Below are 27022 nucleotides of genomic sequence, written 5' to 3' on the forward strand. Positions count from 1 at the left end.
CACAGACAGCGTGTGCAAACCTCTTTCCCTCTCTTCTCTTCTGTATTTGATACTATTCTGCTGTATAAAAAAGACTGCACTATGTTTCTTTTATTGAAAACAGGAAAATCAAACAATAGGTTGTATTCATTTTTCATTGTCTTGAAAATTCTACCATTCTGAACATTCTTCAAAGTTTTATGTGATATACATGGAACGTTTTATCCTATTTTTCCCCAAACAGAAGGAGAAAAGAAAACAAACAATCGCATGCCTCTTGACAGACAAGAGAGAAGGAACATATTGTTCTCTTGTATTTCAAATTCTGAAAAGATAGAATCAATAGAAAGATTAAGGCTGAAATGTGCATCTGGGGCTCATACAGTCCGAACATTTTTTCAAAGCAAAACCAAGTTCAAAGCGAGGTCAGGATGCTTAGGACCTTCCCAAGTTCTGAAAACCTCCAAACATGGAGATGAATATTCTTAATTCTGTCCAGCAAAATTACCTTACGCAAGTTTTCACATCATGACACAATTGCTCGTGAATACATATTCTATATATATATATTAGGTGTTTTGATTTCCCAAAGAAGCAAGCATTGACTCTGAGAACACCTGAAATGTTGGGTTATGTAGTTGCCTAAGACCTGTTCCAATTACACGAGGAAGGGCACAGGGAGAAAGTCATGAGGAGTGAGGCAGCTAGCCTTGGTTTATGATGAACACTTATCTTATCAACCTACTGTTAATAAAGTCACTAAGACCATCAAGAGCAAGATTTAATTTTAACTTGTTTTACTGGTCCACTTTAGCAATGGCTAAAGGTGATAGTTTGGAAAAATATTAATCAGAGTTAGCTATTTAAAGTCAGACCTATTTTTTCAGCAGTTTCTTCAGGAAAGTTCAGCGCCAGCCATCAGCCATGAAGATTCTTAAATACCTCCTGGTCTATCGAAGGTTCCTGCTCATTGTCCTCACCCCACTCCTTTTACTTCCACTCCCACTTATCATCAAAACCAAAGTAAGTGACCTGCTATGAGAGGTAATTATTTTGCACTGTATGTAAACCTTCAGATAGTAATATATTTTCAGAATTATACCATTGTGTTTGCATTGTGGACTTTTTGTTTTGTTTTGTTTTGTTTTGTTTTGTTTTGTTCTGTTTTGTATGTGTGTTTCTGTGGTCAGCTCAGAGTGTTTTCATGGAAATACATGGAAAGCAACAGGTTTAACCTAAGACTCCATACTGGTTGTATGAAGTTCTGAATTAGTTTTTCTTCTTGTTTAGGAAATGCTTTTCATATTTAACATCACCTTGACTCCCTTGACAGTCCTGTCCTTACCATTAGGTTTTGGCCACTTTTAAACAGCTCTGTATGTTTGACAGTGGAGTTGAATTGACAGATGCAATTACCTTTTCATTTGATTATATATTTTGCTAAGTTCATCGTGTATTGTGTTTTATGATAGCAAATGACTGGAATGAAAAATCTGAGAAATTCTCTCTGATTTTCATATTAGATGCTGTCCTCACATTATTGATATTGATGACAAAATCTAATTGATTCAGCAGAGCCAAAATGTGACCTATTTTTGACTGCAAGAGGTTTAAATGTTGCATTCTGAATGCAACTTTAATAGTCAGAGAAGACTCCAGAATTACCTCTATGGTTAATTGGGCTTGAAGGAAAAGAAGGAAAAAGCAGCTGTCTTTCTGCTCTTTCGTAAATGGTGGAATTTAAGTGATTTTACTGTCTCTCAAGACATTCTTTAAAACTGGTTACAGACAGTTTCATACCTTAGCAAGATTACCAATAGCAGGAATGTACTCTGAATCCATCTCCTGTAGGTCATACTAGTTTCAGGTCCAGGTGATCTCTCAGCTGACATAGACAGACTTCTTGCAATTGTGATGTTTTGTTTTATTTTTCCTGGGTGAACTTGTTCTTATTGGTGCTTTTTGTATTCTAGGAAGCAGAATGTGCATACACGCTGTTTGTAGTTGCCATCTTTTGGCTCACAGAAGCTTTGCCTCTGGCTGTTTCAGCTTTGCTCCCTGCCTTTATGTTCCCATTGTTTGGTATAATGGGGTCCAAGGAGGTAACCTTTTTCTTTTTCCCTGTCATACTAAAGATTTCAGTGTCAAAATGTCTCAAGAAAGAACCTGATGGGTTAATCCATGGATTTGATAAGCGCCAGTCTCAGTAGGCCTACCTCAAGCTCACAGACTTTGTCCTCAGGACTTGTTCATCTTTGTTTTTAATATTTTTTTCTAGACTGTTATTCAGTACTTAGATGCCAGTCAGTAAGAAAAAGCTAGGTAGAAGTAAAATATCCTTAGTGCTACAGAAGTGATGGGACACAATAAAGACTCCATGTTCAAAATGCTGAGTAGCCATCTCCATATCAAAGAGATGGCACCACAGATGATCATATTGTACATTTCTATGTTTAAAATTGTTCTTTTTTCTGTTGGATTGGCAGCATTTCACTGGCTGGACTGTATGTTAGATATGACTGACAGTCTTAGGATGTTTATAGCACAAGCGTCGCTTTTCATTAGGTTTTAACATTATGCATCTTAACCCACCATTATTTAGATTAAATGAAATTAAGAGCTTTAATGAAACCTAACAGTCTACATTTAAACCAACTATTATTTTTCCATATTCATTTCAATATATGTCTGTACTGAAACAGTAATACCAAATACTAATAGGAGGTCACCATTTAATTTACAAAAAAAAAAAAAAAAAAAAAAAATTGTTTTTTAATTTCAGGTGGCATCTGCTTATTTTAAAGACTTTCATCTGCTGCTGATGGGAGTGATTTGCTTGGCAACATCAATAGAAAAATGGAATTTCCACAAAAGAGTGGCTTTAAAAATGGTGATGTTGGTGGGTGTCAACCCTGCATGGTACGTGCTAAGCAGAAGGACAATCATTCTTGTTGAAAGCTATGAATTCCAGAAATAATTGCATATTGCTCATTCTGCAGTAGTAATCCAGCCTCTCTTTTCTACTGAAACAACGCAGATGTTTGAAATGATATGATTGATTTGTAGGTGAAACCTTTATTATTTCTCTGAAATACTAATTACAACACTGAAAACTCCCCATAGTGATTTTGTTCATTATAAGGATCTTTCTGAACAAAAACCTGATGAGTCTGTGATTAATATAAGGGTTCTATGTCTTAATGATGGTTTGTACACCTGATGCCTACAACCAAATATCTGAGCTGTGTTTATTATTTATCCATATTTAAGTACTGTTTGCACAATTCTGGAAGCTTCACAAATACACAAAAATAATTCAAGAAGTGAAAAAAAACATCATGAAAGTCAAGGTGGCAAATGAAAAACACACCCAATACAATGTCTCTATGGGGTTTATGTTGTTGTTGTTTTGGGGGTATTTTTGTTGTTTTTGTTTTTGTTTTGTCTACCTGTGAAGAAAATATTAAAGGAATAGGAACATTTCTCTGGATGAGGTGATGATGGAAATGAAATTATGCATTCTACTGACTTGCTGTCAGCATATATGTAAGTGAAAACGTTTCTTGCTTTACAAGCACTCAGGAAAGCTTGAGGCACCCCGACTCATCTGGCAGCACATCAGTGAGGCTTTGGAGAAGATCTGTAGAGCAAAGATGGCTTCCCACAACAAACAATGCTTCTGACTCCTTGTCAGGAAGCAGAAAGTGATGGAAGTAAAAAGTCAGAAAAGTAGATAGCTGGGTTTAAAACGCGAAGTGCCTCTTGAGTGATATAATGACACTTCTTAGAAATGCAGGATTATTTCTATTCCATCATAACTTTGTCTTTCCTAATTTTAACTATCACATGTACTTTGATTTTTCCCACATCTCTTGACAGCTAGTAGCTTTGTGTTTTGTTTTGTTTTGTTTTTTTAATAATTTTTACATTCTTATTCAGCTGTATGACATTAGCTCTATTCTTCAGCTAGGCAGGTTTAATTATTTCACCCTCTCTTTTTGATCAGTTCTGAATTCCCGTATTTTGGTTCAAATATTGAAAAGGAGAACACAAGTAGATGGTGTGCTGAGCACTGATGATGATCTTGCTGTGGACCCTGAAATCTGTGTCCAGCTGCTGAGTAAACCCACAGCAGTTCCAGTTTGTAGTCCTGAGAAAGCAGCATCCTTCCTATCTCAGGTTTCCTAATTATGATAAAGATTATGATAAGGTGATTGCTAAAGGAGAGGATCCTCCTGCCTCTTGGCATCTGTTGCTATTTAGTAGTGTGCCCTGGCAGAGTGCTGCATGCTGTTCTTGTTGTCCTGCCACAAGCAAGAATCCCCATGCAGTCTGTGCTCACTAAAGCATCCAGACCAGGAGGCTTCTATAGCAGAGGATATAGAGACTGCAGTATTGGGTGTAGGGCAGCAGCAGTCCCTAAAGGCTTCCCATCATGTGAGCTATGCTTCATGGTCGGCAGACTAACAAGCCATACACTTCTGTGACCTGTGGAAACTAGAATTAGAACAGTGGTTGTTTATTATACAGCAGAGCTGAGCATCATTCAAGTTATTATCTAAGGTTTTGTGCAGAATATCTTTTATAAACTCTTAGCAAGAATAATTTAGAAAAAAAATATGAGGGTTAACAGGTTAAGATATATTTTGTTATTTTTAAATCTGTTTTAGTGTGCAACACACTCTACAAAAGGATCACTTGACCATCAATCCATCAGATGTTGGAAATTTATGATGTTTTGAAAACATTTCTTCAAAACCAGATGTTAGCAAATGCTTCGTTCACTTTGTTTTAAAATTTCTTTCAAGTTGTGCTAAAATCATGTTTTTTCTACAATGTAAACGTTCATACCCACTGTACTTATCCTGACCAGTGTTTTTTACACAGATGTTTCTCCTGAAAACAAAATTCTTACCCAGCTTTAACCTGAGGGCCTATCTGAAAGCTGAATAAAGTTAGCAGGATTCACACTATCACTGACAGTTTGTTAATTAGGTCCACCAGTTGCAGATCTGCAGCTCGTTTCATCATTAAGCGACTAAAAGTGCATGGAGAAAAGACAGGGTGCAAAGGTACTGAACTTTTTGTGCCCCTGCTGAGGAACAAACAAGTTCAATAACTGAAAAGGAGAGCTATGAGATGCATTTTGAAAACTGTTTTTATGTAATAATGCATTGCTTAAGTTATTTTTGTGCAGAATCCTGTACAGACAGCCTTTGGGAAGGTTTTTGATCTAGTAAGGAGCTTTGCAAATTGCACAGAGTTCTCAGAAGATGCTGTGACACCACAGTCCTCTGCTACTGGTTGCTGTCTTACTGTGGTGATTCGTGGCAGGATTCTAATGACACTGCCAACACTCTGGAATGGAAAGTCAGGAGAAATACTCTCATTTACCACTCCAAGAGATGCACTAAAAATGACAATGTGATCTGTATTTCTGTATTTATGTTCTGTATTAACCTAACTTCACCAGATATGACTAGGAATATTTGTTTTTGTTATTTATATAAAACTAGAGCCACTCTAGTAAAATGCAGTTCTTATTTTGAAGTTAATTTAGCATAAGCTGAGCCAAGAAAAGACTGGGACTCAAAATGACCTTTGCTTCCTCTTTTAATATAACATTTACTGAAGCACAAATAATCCCTATAGCTGTCTTGGGACTGGATTAAGAACTAAGCACCAGCTACTAAATTGTTAAAACTTCTCCCTGCAATATCTGTACTGGTATCCAGAGGGTGGAACCTAAGGGATAAGCCCAGAGTTCTGAGCTAGCCTCAGAATACAGCACTAATAGTGCTGAATACAATGCAGCACTAATAGTGCTAGTATAACCATTTTAACTTTCATTTGAGCTTGTGATATGCATGGTGCTCTTTCTTCAGAGATGATTTGTACACAGCATCATTCTGTGAATAAACATTACTGCTTCCATTTCCATTTATAAATGTATTTGACTCATATTACTAAATATATTTTAGAGAAAAAAGGTATTTGATCAAAATCATTCTAATTCATCAATTTCCACAGCAGTCAATTACAAGATGTTTATCATTTCCTAAACTCAAGCTTTCTGTTGAAAAAGATTTCCTTTTACAGTAAACAGAGATGTTGCTGTAACAGTAACAGACTCCTCTCTCCTCTTCCAGGCTTACTCTGGGCTTCATGGTTAGCTGCGGTTTCTTGTCAATGTGGCTCAGCAACACTTCGGCTGCTGCCATGGTGATGCCAATTGTGGAGGCTGTAGCTCAGCAGATCACCCAAGCTGAAGCAGAAGCTGACATGCTGGAGATGTCCTGCTCCAATGGCTCCACCAACCTGGCACTGGAACTAGATGGTAGACATGCAGGGCAGGTTGTTTGCCCACTCTCACTCTGCAGCGTGCTAAGACACCTTTTAACATGAAGTTGAATGGCTAGGGAAGTAACAGCATCGTTATGCGTTTTGTTGAGAGATGTCTCTTTGATTGCTGTGTATGAGCCCTCTCCCATTCACCAAGCTGAATTCAAACTGATCCAGAGCAGAATACAGCAGGAGAGGTGGAGACAAGAGGGTGGTTTGCCCAGACTAGTAAAACAAAGTCTGGTGAGAAATATGACTACAGAATATAAATACACTGGGGGTCAAGTGTTTGCAAGAGAAAAGAGCATTTTCAGCTCTAGGGTAATGTTGGAAGAACAAATAAATCTAAACAAATAAATAAATCCTATCTAAGGGATATCATTTAGCTGGGAAGTGTTGGTAATGGTTGGACTAGATGATCTTCTAGGTCTTTTCCAACCTTGATAATTCTGTGATTCTGTGATTCTGTGTAAACTACACAGATGAATTTTAATTTAGGAGATTTCTCATCATTAGAAGATTGAGACTCTGGGGTAATAGGAGTCATGTAGAAACTGTATTGAATTTCAGATTTATTCATGTGATGATAAAAAGTTGTATGGAACGAGACATGCTGATGGAGATGTTCCAGTTTGGTACCCTTAAGCACTTACTTGTTTTTCCCATCAATGTCTTACAGAAAATATAGGACAAAGTGAAAACAGTGACTGGAAAGAGAAAAGAAAACAAGTGAATGGGTAGGTTATTCATTTCCTAAATTCTCTTTTAAGAATTCTTCTAAGTACATCGATCAGACTGAAAGTAATGCCTCCTATTTATTTCCATGGAAAATACAACAGATACAAAGAGCACAGTAACACTGCTTGATAGAGCAAATTCTCAGCTACTAAGAACTGTTTTTCAATGTAGACACCATTGTTAGCATTTTTACCATGGATGAACAAGAGTCTGCATGCCAAAATCCACCTCTGATGTTGTGAGATGACATAATGAAATAGGACGCATTACTTTCAAAGAAGCCATCATGGAATATCTGTTTATTACAATTAATACCTTTCTTTTTTCAGGTATGACAACGATATGGGGAGCACTGTGTGCACAATTGAAAAGGAAAATGAAAAAGAAAAGGAACAGGTACTTAAATGTCTATTTTATTTATTTATTTATTTTTATGCTGCCAATACGTGCAAATTGGCTTTAACCCAAATCTCATTCCATCTTATGTAGTGCTACTATTGATTAAGTTAGTTTCATGTGAGCAAGATATATATGTGTAGATAACCATATAAATTCAGTTGCTTATTTATTTATTTTGTTAGTGGTTTTGTGCTCCAGATGTATTTTACATAATTACAGTAAACAGACTCTATATATCACATGCTATATATAAAAGAAGTATAAAGCATATATAAAAGAAGTTCCTGCATAAAAGAGTGAGACAGATCAGGCAAAAGACTTCAGGATTTGACTTTCCTTTCTTGTTTCTTTGCATGAATAACTGTAGTAGAGTACTGTAGTAATAGCAAACCAAACCACATAGCATATGGCTATATTACCAGGAAATAATCACACTGTTCTGGGACATCTTTGAGTCCTATTTTTGTGCTTGATTATTATTATTATATTCTTACTAAGCAGAACCTACCACCTGCTGAAACAGGGAGAAAAAGCAGAGAGGACAAATACAGTGGGATTTTCAAAGTGATGTGCTTATGTATTGCTTATTCTGCTACCATTGGAGGGTTGACAACAATCACAGGAACATCGACTAATTTGATTTTTGCTGAGCACTTCAATACGTAAGAGACTACATTAAATTATTTGTATTCTTCTTAGTCCAGAATTTCAACTATTCTTTCCTGAGCTCTCAAATGGCTCCCCTAAAATGCATTAGAAACTTTACCCTTTGATTTCACAGCTCTTTATTCTATTACTTTCTTTTCATTATTTTTGTTAAAGAGATTGCATGGTTGTATTTAACTTACCCTGGGAAAGCCTGTAAATGATCATCCAATATAGGCACAGAAAAGATGGCCATTCTTCGCTTGAGTGGTACTCTGCTCTTTGAATAGCTGTATGCAAAAAAAGATGAAGGCATTACCTTAACATGAGTCTGAGAGACACTAACTAGGAAAGTTATTCATTTCTAAGTGGAGCAGGAGCTCAGTTCATGTCCTCTTAGCAAAACGTATTAGGAGATGTTCAGGAGGCCATGCTCAGCGCATTGCTGAAATGAGGAATTTAGGTCAGTCAAAGAAAAAGCAAATAACTTCAAACCAATCAGAAACTTGATATTCAATTGGACGCCTTGGTTTTAGATCATTATTTTTTTAACATTCCTTTTCTCAGAAAAACTTGGCAGATGTTTTGAAAAAACAGTAAATCTTATTTGACTGCCTTTTTTTTTTTTTTTTTTTTTTTTTTTTTTTTAATTATTCCACTACTTATTGTCAGAAGAATTCCAACTCTAACCTCTAACATAGGGGAAAAAAGAGAAGGAAACAACAGTCTTGTTATTAACCTCTGCTCAGTTTTTGTATTAAGGACAGTGAGACATTGCAAGACAAGGCACCGACAGGTTTTCTTCCAATCTGTGTTCTGTGAATGGATTAAATTTGGCTACAGCAAACTTCTGAAGAGATCTGAAGTACGGTCTGTAAATCTTTCTGTGCTGTGAGAAGGTCTGGTGCAGATAGCAATAAGAGAAGCAATGCGGAAATTGCCTGTTGGGGGAGAGGGGAGGAGGCAAAGAAACAGGGCAGCCTGTGGCATTAGAAGTCCTCAGACTTAAACTTTTAAACATACAGTCATTTCTGGTTCAAGCTGGCTTCATACAAACCAGCCCAGCAGAATCCAGAATTGATTACTAGGGTTAAGAACTGTTCTTGTTCATTTGCTCAGAGTTTTAGGGAACTTGACACAAACTGTCTTGCAACTGTAATTTTTCCAGTTTGTCTTAACTGTTAACAACCTCTCCAAGAAAAAAATAAGCAGATTGTTGTTCTCTGGCTGGGTCTTCATCATCTGCCAGGAATATAGGGTGTTCATGGAGCACTGTGTGTAATCCAGTGTCATACCCCTCAGCTTTTTGTTTAATCTTTACACAACCACTGAGCCTAATCCTTAACTGAAGCTGTATCTACCATCTCACTGTGCAAATATTTTTTCTATTTAACTGTCTTGCACCCCTCTCATATGAGGTCTCAATTGTATGTATGTCCTGAATGAAGTAGGAATTGACGCATTAGTGTGACTTGGACACATTTGCAGTCCATTTTTATGCATCATAAGCGTTATAAGGACAATAATTCATAAGCATCGTAAGGAGCATCATAAGGAAGACAATTCAGCAAGAGAGCTGTACACACCAAGGATGGCAATGAAGCCATGTTCCACAGGTCAGAAGCACACAGTGGCAATGTTGATGCAATGCTAAGCATCCCTGTCAGTGAGACCAGCTCCATAAGGTAGGCATGTCCAACCTATGGACCATGGGCCGCATGCAGCCCAGCAAGGCTCAAACTGTGGCTGCCCTCTGCTGCCACTTCATCATGGTGGTGGATCAGTACCAACCAAGCATCGGTGCGCTGTTAGCCCCATCTGGGCTAACTCTGGTTCAGAACTTTACAAGTACAGTATGCAGACTTTTGTTCACAGTTAGTGAAAATACACAGCTGATGTTGATGACTATGCTGAAAAAGAGTGTTTTGTGGCTGAGAATTTGCTCCATTACTGTTATTGTGCTCTTTGTATCTGTTGAGTTTCCATGGAAATAAATAGGAAGCAGTACCTTCAGAGCAGTCTCTGTAAATGCAGCCCTAGACAATTCTCTTCATACAGTGTGGCCCATAAAAGCCAAAATGTTGGACACCCATGCCATAAGCACTCCCTTTCAAGAAAGAATTGTTTCAAGGTCACTCTATTCATTCTTTAATTGCGTACACAGAGACACAAAAAATTGACTATGATGCTGAGAAGACACCCATTAAACAGTTGAACGTTAGTCTGCTCATCACCTCCATAAGACTCCCAGAAGCTTTTATTTGCCAGGGGAATGAGATAGATCGGACCTCATTGCTTTCTGAACAGATCTTTGGTTGTGTTTTGTCCCTTTTTCTGACTCCATATTTTAATGCTGTTTATTATTTTATCCTTTTCCCTACTGGTGTTTTTCCTCTGGAATTGTCCATGTTGCTGTAGTCTGTCAGATATCCCATAGCTGCAGTTTTACATATCTTGTCTTGCTGTACAGACATTCTCACAGCTCTTTTACATGACCAAGCAGTTTCCCCTGAGCTACAAGTCAAGGTGTGCAGCTGGATCATATGAGAGTGGCACCAGGGATCCTAGAAGCAGAGACAGAGGAAAACTGAGAGAAGGTTTTGGGTGTAAATAGTCACCAGAAAATATTGCATCATGGAGAAAACAATGCTCTCTTGTGCTTAAAGATGAGCAAATCCTACAGTGAAATGACTTCAGTGTGTCTTTTCCATCCTTGCCTCAAGCAAGACCTGTAATCTAACCGTTACAGATAATCCAACCAGTGCTATATAATATATACTTTTTAAATTGATCTAGCCCAGGAATATTTGCTTTCAAAATGATAATCAGTAAATTGTATATAATAGCTTTATGTCTTCTCAAGTTCCTGTTTCACTGTCAGCACTATCAACAATTGGAATTTAGAACACCCATCTCAAGAAATGGGTAGGACTTTTACTTCAGTCTCAGTTGCCACTTTAATTGCAATGTATGTAAACATCATAAAAATATAGATAAATCTTAAGAACTGAACAACATATGAGGTAACATTTGTAATAAGTATTTATCACCTCAATGACTTCTGTGACCATCATGGTTTCTTTTCATATGGCAAGGCATGAAATACAGAAGATTGGGTAATAATTGGAAATAGTCATTGCAGCCTTCTTCTGGGCATTGTTTTTTTCCCTTTCATCCAATTTTTGAACCAAGGATGAAGGCTAGAATTTCCTCACTTTTAGCAGAAAAGTCTCTCAGCAGAGCTGGAGGCACTCAAAGATGGAGAAAACTGTTCAAAGAGTAACTTGGCCATCTAAAGCAGGATTCATTTAACTGGCCTTTTTGCCTTCCTGGCATCTATCTCTTTAAAGAGTAAATGTATTTATTTCAGAAAACTTAAGCCCATTACTCTTTCTTTTTAAATTCACATGGCAGGGTGAGTTCTGGTTGTAAGATGCACATCTGTAAAAAGTACATGATGGCAGCCTCATGGAGACAACACAACTTGAGAAACGATCCAACTGACAAATAAAGATTCTCACCTGTCCTGGAATGTAGTACAGATAAATTCATTTCTAATGAGATTTTAATCCCTTATGGAACCTTTAATAATAAATATCTCAGTGTTGTCTCTATTGCTCTCTTCTAAGTTCATCAAAGTCTGTTAATTCAAATATATTTGCTTGTGCTAAAAGTCTCCTTTCAGAGAACAAATTTTCTTCAAGTTGTTTCTTTGCAGTCCCAAAGGCCCTTAATACTGTGAGTGGCTTTTCCTTGCCTTCTCAACTCAGGTGAGACACACCTAGATCAGAGGGAGATGCACAGACCAGTTGCTGATCAGATGCTTAAATAACTGTGGCATAGCTGCAGGGTCAGTTCCTGTAGTAGTTATGACGATCAGGAACAGGATGGGAGGGTGAAGGAAGATGATACCAGAGGCCACTTCATACTGAAGGCAGCTGCCAACCAAAAGCACTCTCTTGGAGCAGGGCTTTCTGGTACTTCTCACAAGTCTTTATTACTTTGCCAAAATGAACTAAATGTAGTTTGGGTTTTTCTTTTTTGCTTTAATCCAGACGTTATCCAGGTTGCCAGTGCATCAATTTTGGATCTTGGTTTGTCTTTTCTATCCCCATCGCTGTTGTTATTCTGTTGCTGTGCTGGGTCTGGCTCCAGTGGCTTTTCCTTGGATTTGAGTAAGTAAATGTTGCAATCAATAAAGCTAAAGGTGTATGATATAAAATATCTTGTACCAGGATAATATACTGTGTCTAAGCTTAACTGGCTTATAGAAATATAACTCAGCAACAGTGATTTTGCTTTTCTGATTAATACAGCTGAGTCTCTGGAGGAAACTAGAATTCTCTAAAATAAAGAAACTTGACTACTCAGCCCAGTATGAAAAGTCCATATTGCAAATTATATCTCTTCCCCTCAAGCATACACACATCATCATTAAGTAGTGCATGCGTGCTAATGAATATGGAAATTACATGAATTTTAGTCTAGGACCTGAAGGTGGTAAAAGCATTCAGAACATTGCTCTTCACTGGCATCAGGGATTGACTTAAATACTTGAGCAATACCAGCTTTATAAGCTGGATGATTACAATTCTGAATATAAAGGAAAGAAGTTCCTTTTTTTTTTTCCAAAATGTATATGTATGGAATGTTTTTTCTTCCTGTTGAAGTTTGTGCTTTTATGGTTTGGTAGAGGACTGTTCCTTTCTGGCTGATTCTTCAGTGCCTTATTCTCCATGATTTCACCCACACTTGCAGAATTAATGATAGGGACCTGGTCTTCCACAGCTTCACTGCTAGGTACGGTACAAGAGATGAAGACTGAGATTGCCTACTCTTAAGCAGCCATAATGTCATCTCAAGCTTACCACTCCATATCTGAACATTTATGTGTTCATTTTTCTTGATTGATTTGATAGTGTTCTTGTTAACACCGTGAGAATGAAAACCAAGCTTGTAGTAACTATTCTTCTGATCATTATGCCGGCTACTTATACATTGCTAACTTTTTCATCAAAAAGCCGAGTAGAGCAAAATCATGGATGAATTTCATTTCATAGATAGGTTATGCACTTGATTGTTTCAATTAGTTTCCATGATTAAAGCTTCATCCTTCCTGTGTGCTGTATCTGAAATGTCCTAAACCCATTACAGGAGAAAACAAATGAGTTAGTCAATAGCAGGACACATTTAATTGCTGCCTCTTTCAATTTCCCAGTGGACTTTGTCTATTAATTCCAATATATTTAGTTTAGTATGTGATTATTAAATGGGTGAAACTGCATTGTAAAGTGAAAAACTTATTTTGTAAAGTGCTATTACTAGCTGAAAAGAGAGGACATTTTTTCTTCTGTATACACTCTTAATTCTTCCTCTAATATTGTTGATTAACATTCCAGTTTTAAAAATATGTTCAAGTGTGGCAAGAAAAAAACAGCCAGAGAAGAGGCTTCAGCAAAGGTGATTCAGGATGAATACAAGAAGCTTGGACCAATGAGGTATGCCACACTATAAATTAGCAAACAAGAACAAGTAAATCCAAATATGATCTCTAGAAGATGTATAACATATTGTTTTTCTGCTATAGCTACCCAGAAATTGTTACATTTGTCCTATTCATCTTAATGACCTTGCTGTGGTTTACCAGAGACCCTGGCTTCTTTCCAGGATGGTCTTCACTTTTCCCAAAGTAAGTAATCTTTTTAATACACTAACATGAGCAGCACTGTGTCTTAAATGCGTAGCTTATTTTCTTGACAATGTATTAAAAATAATGCTTTTAACATCCTGGAAAGATTCCAATTTTTACATAAACCTTGGTAGTATATACAGAGAAGGTACAACTCCAGTGATATCTATGTGTGCAGCATCTGAAATGTCCCAAACACATTGCAAGATGAAACAAAATGTCTACTAAAAGTAATTATGCCCACCTCTTAGACTTGATCTGGTGATAGAGAAGGCATAATGACTGATGTTTTTGTTTCCTGTTTCCTCAATCAAATCTCCAGTTACAAGAACAATACCTTTGGTTAGGATATTTTTTTATCTACTGACATTACTGGCAGTCCAACTTCTGTGAGTACAGGCAAACATCCTCTGCTTTGATAGCTCTCTAGCTATTAATATAAATTTCTGTTTGTTCATACACAACTTGTGAAAAGTCACAGTTAAATCGTTGCCAAAAAGCAGGAGCTATTTACGTGCTATTATGTTTCTTTTTCTTTTTTTTCTTTTTTCTTTTTTTTCCTCTGCTGCAGCTTGTTTATGCTGTCCCTTTCTCAGGATCTTTTAGATTTTTTTTTTTCCACTAAGAAATTGTTTGCTCTTACATAAATCTGTAATGCTGCGATGCCTGTAATAGCTCCGGATCTCTTGCTGTAATTACTGTAATTTTGGTGTTGTCCTTCTTTTACAAAGGTCTGAATTTTGCTCTAGAGTAGCCAGAAGTAGTTGGGAGGAGCAGGACTTTGTGCTGTATAGGACCTTACAGAGTCAGCATTTGTTACTCAGTCCAAGGCCAGAAATAGACTTGGATGGTAATTTTCCATTTTGTGTTTCTGCATCTCCACTATGAATGACATATGCACATGCGTCCATCATCCCTTCTTTCTTCAAGCATTCTCTCATCATTCAGGTTCTCTCTCTTGTTACAAGGAATAATTGCAGCCCTTTGAAGATTTAAAATGAAGCGAAAAAAAAATATTTTTATGTGAAAACAGCATTAAGAAGTGCGTAAAAACTAAGACTGTTTTACAACGATTTACTTTTTAGTAACAGGAACAGGTTTTCCCTCATCTCAACATCACGACAATAGAACTGATGATCAGTGTCCCATATGAATCATGGCGTTCTTAAAGGGTTTTTAGTGTTGACCTAATCAAGCAATCTGTCAGCTAGGCAATCAGGCTGGCTTTGCCTCCCTTTCTGCTTCACATTAACATTCAGTGCTCGTTGAGCACCATTTAGTGAAATTCTCCTGATACTGAAAAACAGACCTTGTAAACAACCTCTCAGATTTGGGCTGTATGACTCAAATGGATTATTCCAGTCCAGAGATCGACACTTTCTCTATTTGAAGTTGTCTGTTTACCTCTGTCAAAGGATTCCGTTCACTGAAAGGGAAGAAGTGGAACATCTATAAAATAAGTGTGGTTACTGCATGGGGATGTTACTTTGTGGATGCCTCTAATGTCTTCCTCGAGAAGGAATGCAAGTACATGCCATGTTGCATAATCTTCTTATATTTGTGTGAGGTAACCTGAGGAGAAACAAGACCTGTGTTAATCTATAACAAAACCTTTAAGAGGAAATAAATAAATAAATAAATAATTTCTTACTGTGCAGGCCTTTCCCATTTCTAGGTAGCTTAAAATTATCAATCATTTGCATCAATAGGCATCAAATCTGGAATTTATGGTTTTACTTTTCTGATCACCAGGCAGCTTCCCAGTTAGGATACAAAGAGCCAGTACAGGTATAGTGATAGTGAGCCATCATGTTTCAACAAAGCAGAAGAGAGGCAAGCGACCTATATCAATGGATTACACTCATCTCTGCTATGTCCAAGGGGCTTCTACAGTGCATGAGCTGTGGCTTACATTTCTCATGCATTTGTTCACTAACCTTTGGATTTCAGTATAGTGACAAGTATGTACACAACTTCCTTAATTACATGCTAAAGAAAACAACTGTAACAAGTATTTATTTTCCTCAGGATTTTATCCCAGTCTAGAGCCAGTCTCGGGGAAATTTTGTCACCTGCACAGATGAGCTTTGGCCTTATTATGAGATTGTTTATTAGACCAGAGGAACAAAGCTGCAATGTCAGAGCTAAAATACCCTCTGGGCCAATGGGTGGGTCATATGTAGTATTCACCACACTCCCAGGAACTTGAACCAAACAGTACTGTCACCTCACCTGTTATAGCATGCTGAAGGTCAGAAGCAGCTATATTGTTCTGTGTGTCAGGCCTGGTAGAGATTTATTTTATTAGAACATGAATTCCAAGAAAGCAACCAGGCTTGATTTCCAGGTGGAAAAATATAGGTTCCTCGTACTGTGGAGTTTACTGCTTTCTTTGAGTTTGGTCTTGTGGATAATCATCGCTGTCGCCAAAATAAACAAGACAAATTTACACCTCGTTTTATGTCTGAATATAGCTTCCAGCCATCTGTTCTTTTCTTTCTCTGCTAGATTAAAATCTTCTGATAGGTACTTTAGGGGTATACTTACCTGGTTTAATTATGTCACATTACGAGTTTTTTGGACAAACTACAAGGAATGCTCTAAGGTTTGCTTTAAGAAACAAATTCACACCAATCTTATCACCCATGTTCATGTTTTCAGCCCCTTCTGTTCATCCTCACAAGTTACTGAATACCCCATTAAATTACAGACACTGATTTCTTGGAACCCAGTAGAAAGACTGATATTTAATGATGTTATCATCTCCATTTTTAAGGTCTAGTTTTTGAAACTATCTTTTCTTATCCATGCTTATGCTATATCAGCACTGAGTAGAGCTCATTTTTAAGAAGCATTGTTGGTCATACTAAGTCAGCGCATTTCTAACTTATGTTACATTTATAAATTAATTTTTCTCATGGAAATTTTGTAAGTCTATCAAAGACATTGCTGTGCTGCCCTGAGCCCCAGTTACCTCTCTTTGGATGATTTAATCTGTGTTTATAATATTACAGAGGGAAGTGCAGGGTAAAAATACCTGTTTTCTCTCCATCTGTTGACAGACAAGGGTCACACATCACTTCTGCTGCAGCGGTTTCCAGCCATGTCCTGGCTTAATTCCAGGCTGTGGGATACTGGCTTCAATTAGATGAATTTTGAGTTGGCCCTTGGCTAACACTTTACAAACCTCATCAGAAATAAAAATTTCAGCTCTGGGCTGCACTTGATGCACACAAGTTGATCTTCCTTCAGTCTTCCTCACATTAGCTCCTGAGGGTATATTCAGTTTTTCTATGGTTTCTTCTTTTCTGCTATTACAAGGCCACTACATACTTTTGCCAACATTCCTTTCCTCTACAGTGATATCAGTTAGAGTAACATTGAGTTTTCCCCAATCAGTGGATTTTTTTACTTCCTTATTGGGCAATTAAATTTGCAGTTTTACAAGCAGATAAATGTTATACATGAAATTGTTTTACATCTTGGAAAAACTGGACTTTGAAAAATGATTACCTGAAAATTCAATTACCATAGAAGAGCTGCTGTCTGCTATCATGTCTCCATAAAAAGTAAGACTGAAGGATAGGATATTGTGTTTGTGAACCAGTCAGGCTTTCTGAGAACTGTATGGCATGAGGAACAATTAATTCTTGTGAGTAAACAAAACTGCACATGGGGCAGGCAAAGTCCTGCATGCAAGGAGAAACAACTCCATACATCAATATATGCTGGGAGATGCCTAGCTGGAAGATGGTTCAGCATAAAAGGGCCTGGGGGTCCTGGTAGACACTTAGTTGAATGTAAGTCAGCAATGGACCCTTGTTGAGAAGGCCAGTAGAATCTTGGGCTGCATTAGGCAAAGTATTGTCAGCAGACTGAGAGAGGTGATCCTTGTCTTACTGGTGAGGTCACCCCTGGAACACTGTGTCAAGTTCTTGGGCCCCCCAGTACAAGACAGACATAGAACTACTAGAGAGAGTCCATCAAAGGGCCACAAATACAGAGAAACTGAAGCACTTTTTCTTTGATGGAGATCTGAGAGAGCTGTGAAGGCTTCAGGGCATCTTATCAATACATATTTGTTCTGGGCAGCCTGGTCTAGTGGTTGGTGACCCTGCCCATGACAGCAGGGTTGAAATTAGATGATCTTTGAAGTTTTCTTCACCCAAGGCTATTCTATGATACTATAATATGATCAGAAGGGCAAATGCAAAGAGGATGGGGCCAGGCTTTTTCCAGTGATACTGACCAACAGGGCTAGAGACAATAGACACAAATTGAAACACAAAAGTGTCTGGACATTAGAAAACACCGTATACAGTGAGAATAAGTAAATAGTGTCATAGGTTGCCCAGAGATGTTGTGAAGTCTACTGACTTCAAAATGTACCTGGTCATGGATCTCAGTACCCTGCTCCAGGTGTCCCTGTTTGAGAAGGGGTTGAAGCAGATGGACTCAGTTTCTTTCCCTCAGCTGCTCTGTGGTTTTATGAGTAATGGAACTATGCAGAGGGAATACAGCTGCAGAGGAGAATGTGGTAGTGTGATTTGTGTTTGTCTAAATCCTGTCTTCTTCCATAACTCCAAAGAAGGATGTCAGAAGACGGTATTTTCTGCTTTTTAGCTCCAGTGCACCTGGACCAGGCTAAGGGTGTCATATGAGCAGAACCCTCTGCCTTAAGGCACCATTACAAAATAATAAACTGTTTTTCTTAAAATAATCCTCAGTGCTAGCAGACAATAGAAAACAGGCGACAAAATGTATTAAAGAGCCACTTCACCTTTATTGGCAGTTTAGGTTTATGACAGTTTTATCTAAAGCTGTACTGGCTGTGATCTCATATACTCACAGAATCATAGAATGGCTCGGGTTGGAAGGCACCTCAAAGATCATCCAGTTTCAACACCCCCTACTGTGGGTGCCATACACCAGCTCAGGCTGCCTAAAGCCTCATCCAGCCTGACCTTAAGTGCTTCTAGGTATGGGGTGTCTACAGCTTCTCTGGGCAGCCTTTGCCGGTGCCTCACCCCCCTCTGAGTAAGCGTGCTATGCACATTAAGGTTTTGTGAATCTCTGTTGAACACTGTTGAAGCAAAAAGAACTATTAGATTATACGTTTGTAACCTGTAATAGGGAATGATTGTTTCTATTCAGTGAAAAGCCTGATATCCTCTGGGAGCTATGCTTATATCTATTATGGCTGCATGTGCAGCAAGGTACATGATATAAGACTGAGAGGACAAATACATTGGTTCAGGAAAAACAATAATTTACGGAAAGTATATTAAAAATACAGTCCTTAAAAAGCGTTGGATTTAACTTTCTTCAGAAAAATTTGTATTTTGTTGAATGACTATCTTAACTAAATAAGATGGGATTTCTTGCCATCTGTCAATTTGTAACAGAATCGGATGTGCTAAAACAGCTCTAGATGTCACCTCTTCACTTTGCCTGACCTTGTGGCTACTCTGTGCAAGTTTGAAGGAAATTGGATCAACTTAAGAACTGGTGCAAAGAGTTTTCATGCACAGGAAATTATCAACGTAAGCATGTTGCTTGTGTCTATGACCCTAGAGGTGACAGACAAGGGAGGATGATAATAAAGCTCTGCTGTTCTTAGCTACAGAAGCATCATCTTCCATGGGTAGGCACAGCGCTCCAGGCCTATTGGACTGGAACTACTACAGAGCATATTAAAATCATTAAATTTACCATTGAACTATGAAAATGAGTTTAAACACCAGCTATTACCAAATATTTCCCTCCTCCAGATTATTTCTGTATGACAAAATAATACACATTTCCTCAGGACACAAACAGATTAATTTACAGGTCTGACATAATAATTCTGTGGACGTGGTGTGTTGATCTTGGCCTGCTTGCAGATACTCACCTGGCTGCTCTCTCTGCCCCCCTGCTCAACAAGAGAGGGGGAAAAAATGCTGTGGAAGAGCTCATGAGTGCAGATAATGACAAGGATACCAGTTACCACCACGGGTATAATAGACTCAACACGGGGAAAAATAATATAATTTGCTACAAATTAAAACAGATTTGGATAACGAGAAACAAAGACAACGTAAAACAGCACCTTTCCCCTTCCCTTTCCCAAGGCTCAAACTTAATCCTTCATCCCTGATAACGTTACCTCCCACTCTGAGTGGCACAGGGGGAGCGGGAACTGGTGTTGTAGTAAGTCTGTAAGAGCTCCTTTCTGTTCTCCTTTCCTCATACCTTTTTCTCTGCTCCACCATGCTTTCCTTCATGGGCTGCAGGGGAATCTGTGCTGCAACACCTGCAGCACCTCCCTCTTTATGATCTCGATTTTCACAGGGCTGCATCTCAAACCTTTTTTTCCCTTCTCGTCTCACTCTCTGAGGTGCTTTACCCTTCCTTAAATCTACTTGCACAGAGTTGGTGCCATTTTGACTGCTGGGTCCGTGTATCTGGCATGGGGCAGCCCCATCCTCTCCTCAGAGAGACCCCTGCAGGCCCACTGCCAGCACCTGGGCATGAACACACAATATAACAGACTACTGCCCTGGCTATGTCCACTTACACATCTTTTTCTTGTGTTACTCTTGTTAACTTAGATATAAAGGCTATGCTACGGATTCAACAACTGCCTTAGTGATTGGCCTCCTCTTCTTTATTATTCCAGCAAAAACATTGACTAAGACGTCGAATGGAGAAAGCAGTTAAGTAAATTTAAATGTGGATTTTATTACAATAAGGTAACCGTAAATGTAATTAATTGCATTCTGTCAAGGAATATTCTTAAATGCTAATGTTACAGCCTCAATGCAGAATAATGCCTTACTGAGCTGTAAAGCATCTCTGTCCTAGAAGAAGCCCAAAGCAATGCTCAAGCAATGTGAACATCAAGAGCTGGTGCTGTGCAGCAACCTGCTGCCTACACACCTCCAACTACAATAGAAACCAGTTTTCCATTGACTGCTATGAGCTCTGAATAGGTCTACACTGGGCAGGGCTGGGCTTATTTTGAAAGTGTTATGCTTATTTTATGTACCCTGTGAAATTCCAAATGGAAAATGAATCAGTTCCTATTTTTATCCCCTTAAATAAATTTACTTCCATTAGTGTATGCTTCTGTATAGTCTTCTTTATGCATTAAGTTCTAGTACTGACATCAGTGAAACCCATGGAAAATAAGGTCAGACCCTAAATGAGCCTAAATGGAAGAGAGTTTGCTCAGTAATCTGTCTGAACAGTACAATTTTATGGAATAGGATAATCTTATTGATATCCCATAGCTGTCTTACAGGCAGAAGTACCAATGCTCTACTGGTGGAAACTTTTGTAATTGTCATTGTCAAGCTGAGATAGATAGTTTAGAGCAGGTACCAGGAGGAATCTGTTTTTCCTCTCAAAGATTTTCTTCAAGTTATAATAATTAGAGTTTCCCAAGTATTCCTTTGGAGAAATTATACAAGATATTTTGCAAGATGTTTTTAAATGTTGGTGTTTTTTGTTGTTGTTGTTTTTTCTGTAGCTGCTTTTGGTTACACTCCACTGATTACTTGGAAGGAATTTCAGTCATGCATGCCCTGGGAAATCGCTATTCTTGTTGGTGGTGGGTTTGCATTGGCAGACGGCTGTGAGGTAATGCAATTTATAGATGGTACTGAGCAATTAGCATGACCCACATCAGAAGGAATTCAGTCATGCCGTGGATTCAAGATTATAGGCTTATTTTAGCAAATTGTTCAGAAGTGATATTGAACAGGATAATTGTAAATATGCAAGATGTTCAGAAAGCAGAGTTAAAAATAAAAATTATTCTTTGCCTTCAACTGCTGCACACAGTGATGATTACTATTTATTATTTGCTTGAATTAAAGCCTGATGGTAGTAGGAGTTGTCCAGTTTTCTGAGGTGATTCCTACATGCAGCACTGCTGCCTATTCCGGTAAATCAAGCAGATTTCTGCCCAGGCTCTGGTCATGAAGCCCAATGTATGAACATTAGAAATTTTCTAAGTACATCTCATGTAATCTTCTCAAAAGTGTGAATATAAATAAATGGGAAGTAGTTTGCTTGAGTATTTTCAGGACAACAGTGACTTAGAAAAACAAAAACATGTGGTAGAAACATGGGAAATACTTCAAATTTTGTTCTCTCATATACAAATACATCACAATTAATAGATGAGTAAATTCTTGTTATGTATGTTTTAACTGTAATTCTGTTCACTGTTTTGTAAAACTAAGACTGTCACATTCCTTGTGCAGGTTTCAAAACTGTCTGCCTGGGTAGCAAGTAAATTGACCCCTCTAGGATCGTTACCCCTGTGGCTGATTATCCTCATATCATGTCTTATTGTCACTTCAGTGACAGAAGTGGCCAGCAATCCAGCCACCATTACGATATTTTTGCCCATACTTTCTCCTTTGGTGAGTATAATAGAGGCTGTTTTTAACCAGAATGTGCCTTATCATCCATGTAATAATATAGCTGCTCAAAGAATCAGTTTTTAAGAAGTCTCTATAAAATAGTTCGTTGTTTTTGTTTCTTTGCTTTGTTAAGTTCTTTTTGCTTTGTTTTGTTTTGTTGCTGTGTTCTCTTGGTGTGTTGAAGTATATACTGAGTAGTTCATTGAGGATTCATTACAAGAAATGCTATAAATTCAAGAAAATGAGAAAAAAATTGTAACACTCAAAAACAGAAGCTGTTATTCCTGTTTGAGAATAATGGAAAGACTTAAAAGACCAGCTCTGTCAGTGTTAGTTCAGGATCACATCTGTGACAGAAATGGCTAACACCAAAACATTCAAGCTATCATCAAAGAGAGGAGAGGGCTAATAGATGTACTTTAGGTGTACTCCTCATTTCTTCTCTCCTTTTCTCTTTTTTATCATCATCTTTATCAAATCACCCAGTTCATCCACTTCAAAACTTACTATGGTCATCTTGTAGTCTGTAACTTTGCCTCTTGGCCAGCCTAGACACATACTAATTCTCTTTCTCGCTCACAGAATAAAACTCAATTATCTATCTCTTCACTGAATCCCTCCAACCTACTATATACCAATTCAATATAATTATCTTTCTTGTACTGTTTAGTTTTTAGTGCTTATGCTTTGCTCAAAATCTTTGCAAGAGTCTTTCATCTGAGTGACTTAATTGCAATTAGAGAAAAATCACACATGAATTTAGAGGTGCAGAATCACAGAACTGTAGGGGTTGGAAGGAACCTCTGGAGATCATCTTGTCCAACCCCTGATAAAAGTAGATTCCTTGCAGCAAGTTACACAGGAAAGTGTCCAGGTAAGTTTTGAATATCTCCAGAGAAGAAGACCCCACAGTCTCTGTAGGCAGCCTGTGCCAGTGCTCTGTCATCCTCACAGTAAATAAGTTTTTTTCTTGTGTTCGGTTGGAACACCTTCTGTTCCAGTTTGTACCCATTGCCTCTTGTCCTGTTGCTGGGCACCACAGAAAAGAGCCAGGCCTCATTTGTTTGACTCCTACCCTTTCAATATTTATAAACATTGATAAGATCCCCTTCTCTTCTCCAGGCTGAAAAGTCTATCAAACTTTCCTCACAGGGAGATACTCCAGGCCCCTCATCTTTGTTCCTCTAGTTCATTAACTGTCCTGTGTTAGAAATGCCTTCTCTCATCTGAGGCATTCCCAGTTATAATCTAATAAAGGAATTACCAGAAAAGGTTATTTTTCACTACTTAATATGTCAGTTCACAGTTTGCTTGTGCTAATATAAGAAGTTTGTATTTATGTATTTCATTTAGCAAAATGTATCCTCTGACAGCACTTCTCTGTCTTTTATTTTACTTTCTGCAGGCTGAAGCCATTCATGTGAACCCACTTTTCATTTTGATACCTGCCACACTATGTATTTCCTTTGCATTTCTTCTTCCTGTAGCAAATCCTGCCAACGCCATTGTATTTTCATATGGTCATTTAACTGTAATGGACATGGTGAGTTTTAAGCAAGACACCCTTAAGGGTTCTGATTATCACTCTGCAACATTATTATCTGATTTTTACCATTTTAAAAACTTTCTTCACAGTCCTGACGTCAGTCTTTTCTTTCTTTTTCTTCTCCTTTAGGTGAAAGCTGGTTTGGGTATTAACATCATCGGAGTTGCTGTAGTTATGCTTGCAATAATGACATGGATAGTGCCTCTATTTGATCTCTATACTTATCCAAGTTGGGCACCAAATATTTCTTTTTCAAATAGTACTGGGCTGTAAAACAAACAAACAGACAAAAAAACCCAACAAAAACAACAACAAAAACTGCAAATTGGCTTGAACTGTTTTTGTTTCTTTTCTTTTCCACTGGCTGTGGTGAGTCAGTTAAAATGCTTTTTGTCACCACAACAATAGAGAACCACATTATTGTAAATGCTGTATTTCACAGACCAAAAGACCGATGACCTGGTCTGAGAGTATAATCAATCAGGAAGAGTGCTAGACTTGTTAAATATTGCCAAGTTATATCTAGTTGGGGCTAGTCTGAATGTTTATAACTTCATGTTATGGAAGAAACACTGGCAGTTTGCCCCCATGCTCATGGTAGAGAAATAATGAGATTTGGATTTTATTATTTCTTATATCTATCCTTACTGTTATCTTTGGTGACATTTGGGTATTGTCATACTGGTTTTGTTTTCTACATTCAAATGCTGTTTGAAAAGGTGTTGATCATAAACAAAAGATAAAATGATAACTTTGGGGGTTGAACTGGACATGTGGTTTACAGAACTGTCAAATGTGCAAAGAAATGGAGAAGAGCAGGGTAGCCACTAACAAAGCACTTTATCTGTTAAGCACCTTGAAGTTTGGAAGGAAAATACATACTTAAGCATATGTTTAAAATCTTCCTCCTTCCAGGATGTCATTGAAGTGTGTAGTTGTACATGTTGTCTAGAATTTTCCTGGATAAACATGACTTGATAGATCTGAGTCAATCTCTGTGGATGAATGGAGACTAAATTATCATTGCATTTCTCTGTTAAAAGTGGAGACATATCCTCTTTATGAATAAAAGCACAAGGTAGAGCACTGCAAATGTAATGCTCAATCAAGCAAGACTGTAGCTCATTTGTTGCCCAGAGATAAGGTGGACCGCTATCCCTGGAGACACAGCGTTAAATTGGGCCACGTCATGAGCACTCTGATCAAGCCATAGATGTCTGTGTGGCAGGGGAGTTGGGCTAGATGGCCTTTAAGGGTCCCCTGAGTCATTCCTTGGGGCACCTCAATCACGGATGTAAGCCTTAATCTGTCTTCTACAGATAAAATAAATTATCAGTTTTTACTACATTTATTTTTGATAGTGCATTTTTAGAACAGAGGGATCACTTATGACATCTCTAAGGCCAGAATACTGTGCAAAGGATTAATTTTTCTATAGTTTTCTTCCATTAGCTACTAGTTGCAGATTCACTGCAATAAATTATTAGAGTAAGGAAACGCTTTTTCTTAATGGTAATAGTTCTTTGTACTAATTGCTATCTGTACATGGCAACACACTTTGTCAACCTGGCTGAGGCTGCAGTCTCTTTAGGATGGCTACCTTCCTTTTCTTTTTTCTTTTCTTTTTTGTATTCTTTATACAGTGCCTAGCAAAATACAGCTATGTCAGTGACTAGACCAATCAGGAAGTATGACTACACAGATATTAACTGATCCACTGCAGTAATGATTGTGGTTACAGATATGATAAATGCATATATGTAACCATATATGCTAAAGGCAGCCTCTAACTCAGCAGACACTATAGGAGAATGTGTATACAAATAGCTAATCCAAGACAGAAGACTTCTTTCGTCTATGCAGAAGGATGTGCAGCACAGAAACAAGAAGCTCTTGGTTTATGTAGACCCCTGATTCTGCAGACACAGTGAGGAGAACCAGCTGGGAAAGTGCCTTTACTTAAAGGTTCCAGTTGTATCAATAATTTCCTGATTACTCAAGAGCACTGGAACAGAGGATCAGATTATTTCCAGTGGAAGGGACCTCAGACAACCATCTGATCCAGCCTCTTGCCCAAAGCAAGACTAGCACTGAGTTCAGACCGTTTTGCTTTGGGATTTTTTGAAATGGATGGATAGTGAACAGCTTCCCTGGGTAATGTCCTACAGTGCTTTTCTGTCCTTTTGGTGACTATTTTTTTTTTTTTTCCTTTAAACAAAAGAACAAACATTCTGTATTCATTTTAGTGGAATATATTTTATTTCCTACGTTTTATTTGGGAAAGATTATTTTCTATGTGAAAAAAAAACAAAACAAAAACTGTTTCTTATTTTTAATGAAACATGAAAATAGTGGAAAGTTCTCCCTGTGGCCTTACATTTACTACTCTTATTGAAAGTGATATTGTCAGTGTCCAGTGGTCTTCTCTGAAAATAACTGACAGTACTTTTATCCTGTGACAACTGTTGCTCAATGAGAGGAAATTTGTTAAGTGATTTTGAGCAGTCCCCAGTTTTATTAATGTTCACAGCACAGAACTGACAGTTGCAACCTTAGCCTCAAATATGACATTGAGGCTCACAGAGACCTGTGAATACACTTCACAGTGAAATCATGCTTTGATGTTAATATTCGCTCTTTAGGTTGAATATCTCTATGGGTGAAAATAGTCATTTTAAACTATTCTCAAAAACCTTGCAGAATTTGTCAACTCCGTAAGTAAGTGACAGAGTTATCAACATAAACTGAAGCTGGATAATTCTCAGCCATTCCTTTGCTGTACTTTTTGGCTTATTCAGAGGACCACAGACAATATGCTAAGAAAGGCCCATGTGAGAACCTGAACTCCCATATAATGCAGATCACAGAATTTCCACCGAACTAAGTCATCTTTCTTTCAGAATCATACGAAACACTGAAGTAGCTCAGCAAACAAGAAAATAAGATTTAAATTATTTAATGAAGAACGCACTTTAAAAACTGTTTTCACTACAATTTGTGCTTGCAGTGAATAATATGCAAAGAGAGAAGGAAGGGATTTGTAAAGAAAGTTAAATCTTTTCGTTGCACCATATGTGTTTATAATTTACCAAAATTAATGCAGTGTTATACACAAACTGTCAGTGACCAGCATATTAGCTGTCACAATATGATAAACTAGTGACAAAAATGAAATGAACAAGCATTACGTTTTTACATATTGTATGCTGTAGGCAGACCACTCATGAATAAATTAGTTGGCAGTAGTGGAAAGGTAGAGTTTCACTAGGA

At 37.8% G+C, this 27022-nt stretch overlaps 1 protein-coding gene across 1 annotated transcript; it reads left to right on the forward strand.

Moving 5' to 3' along the window:
- The first annotated feature begins 903 nt into the window (after positions 1-903).
- SLC13A1 (solute carrier family 13 member 1) lies at positions 904-24025 on the forward strand. Its single transcript, XM_072349373.1, has 15 exons — positions 904-1002; positions 1953-2081; positions 2762-2898; positions 6129-6316; positions 7001-7058; positions 7389-7455; positions 7957-8120; positions 12159-12278; positions 13503-13601; positions 13691-13792; positions 20386-20489; positions 21306-21415; positions 22045-22206; positions 23612-23749; positions 23882-24025. The coding sequence occupies exons 1-15, from the start codon at positions 904-906 to the stop codon at positions 24023-24025; spliced, it is 1821 nt and encodes a 606-aa protein (XP_072205474.1).
- The last annotated feature ends 2997 nt before the right edge of the window (positions 24026-27022 follow it).

This window comes from Excalfactoria chinensis, chromosome 1, assembly GCF_039878825.1.
Source record: "Excalfactoria chinensis isolate bCotChi1 chromosome 1, bCotChi1.hap2, whole genome shotgun sequence".
NCBI lineage: Eukaryota > Metazoa > Chordata > Aves > Galliformes > Phasianidae > Excalfactoria > Excalfactoria chinensis.

What these genes read in the sequence shown, in the direction of transcription:
- SLC13A1 (XM_072349373.1), top strand. Translation starts at nt 904, where the DNA reads ATGAAGATTCTTAAATACCTCCTGGTCTATCGAAGGTTCCTGCTCATT. An exon ending in CATTGGCAGACGGCTGTGAG is followed by an intron (nt 21,416 to 22,044) that starts GTAATGCAATTT and finishes TTCCTTGTGCAG; the next exon opens with GTTTCAAAACTGTCTGCCTG. An exon ending in ATTTAACTGTAATGGACATG is followed by an intron (nt 23,750 to 23,881) that starts GTGAGTTTTAAG and finishes CTTCTCCTTTAG; the next exon opens with GTGAAAGCTGGTTTGGGTAT.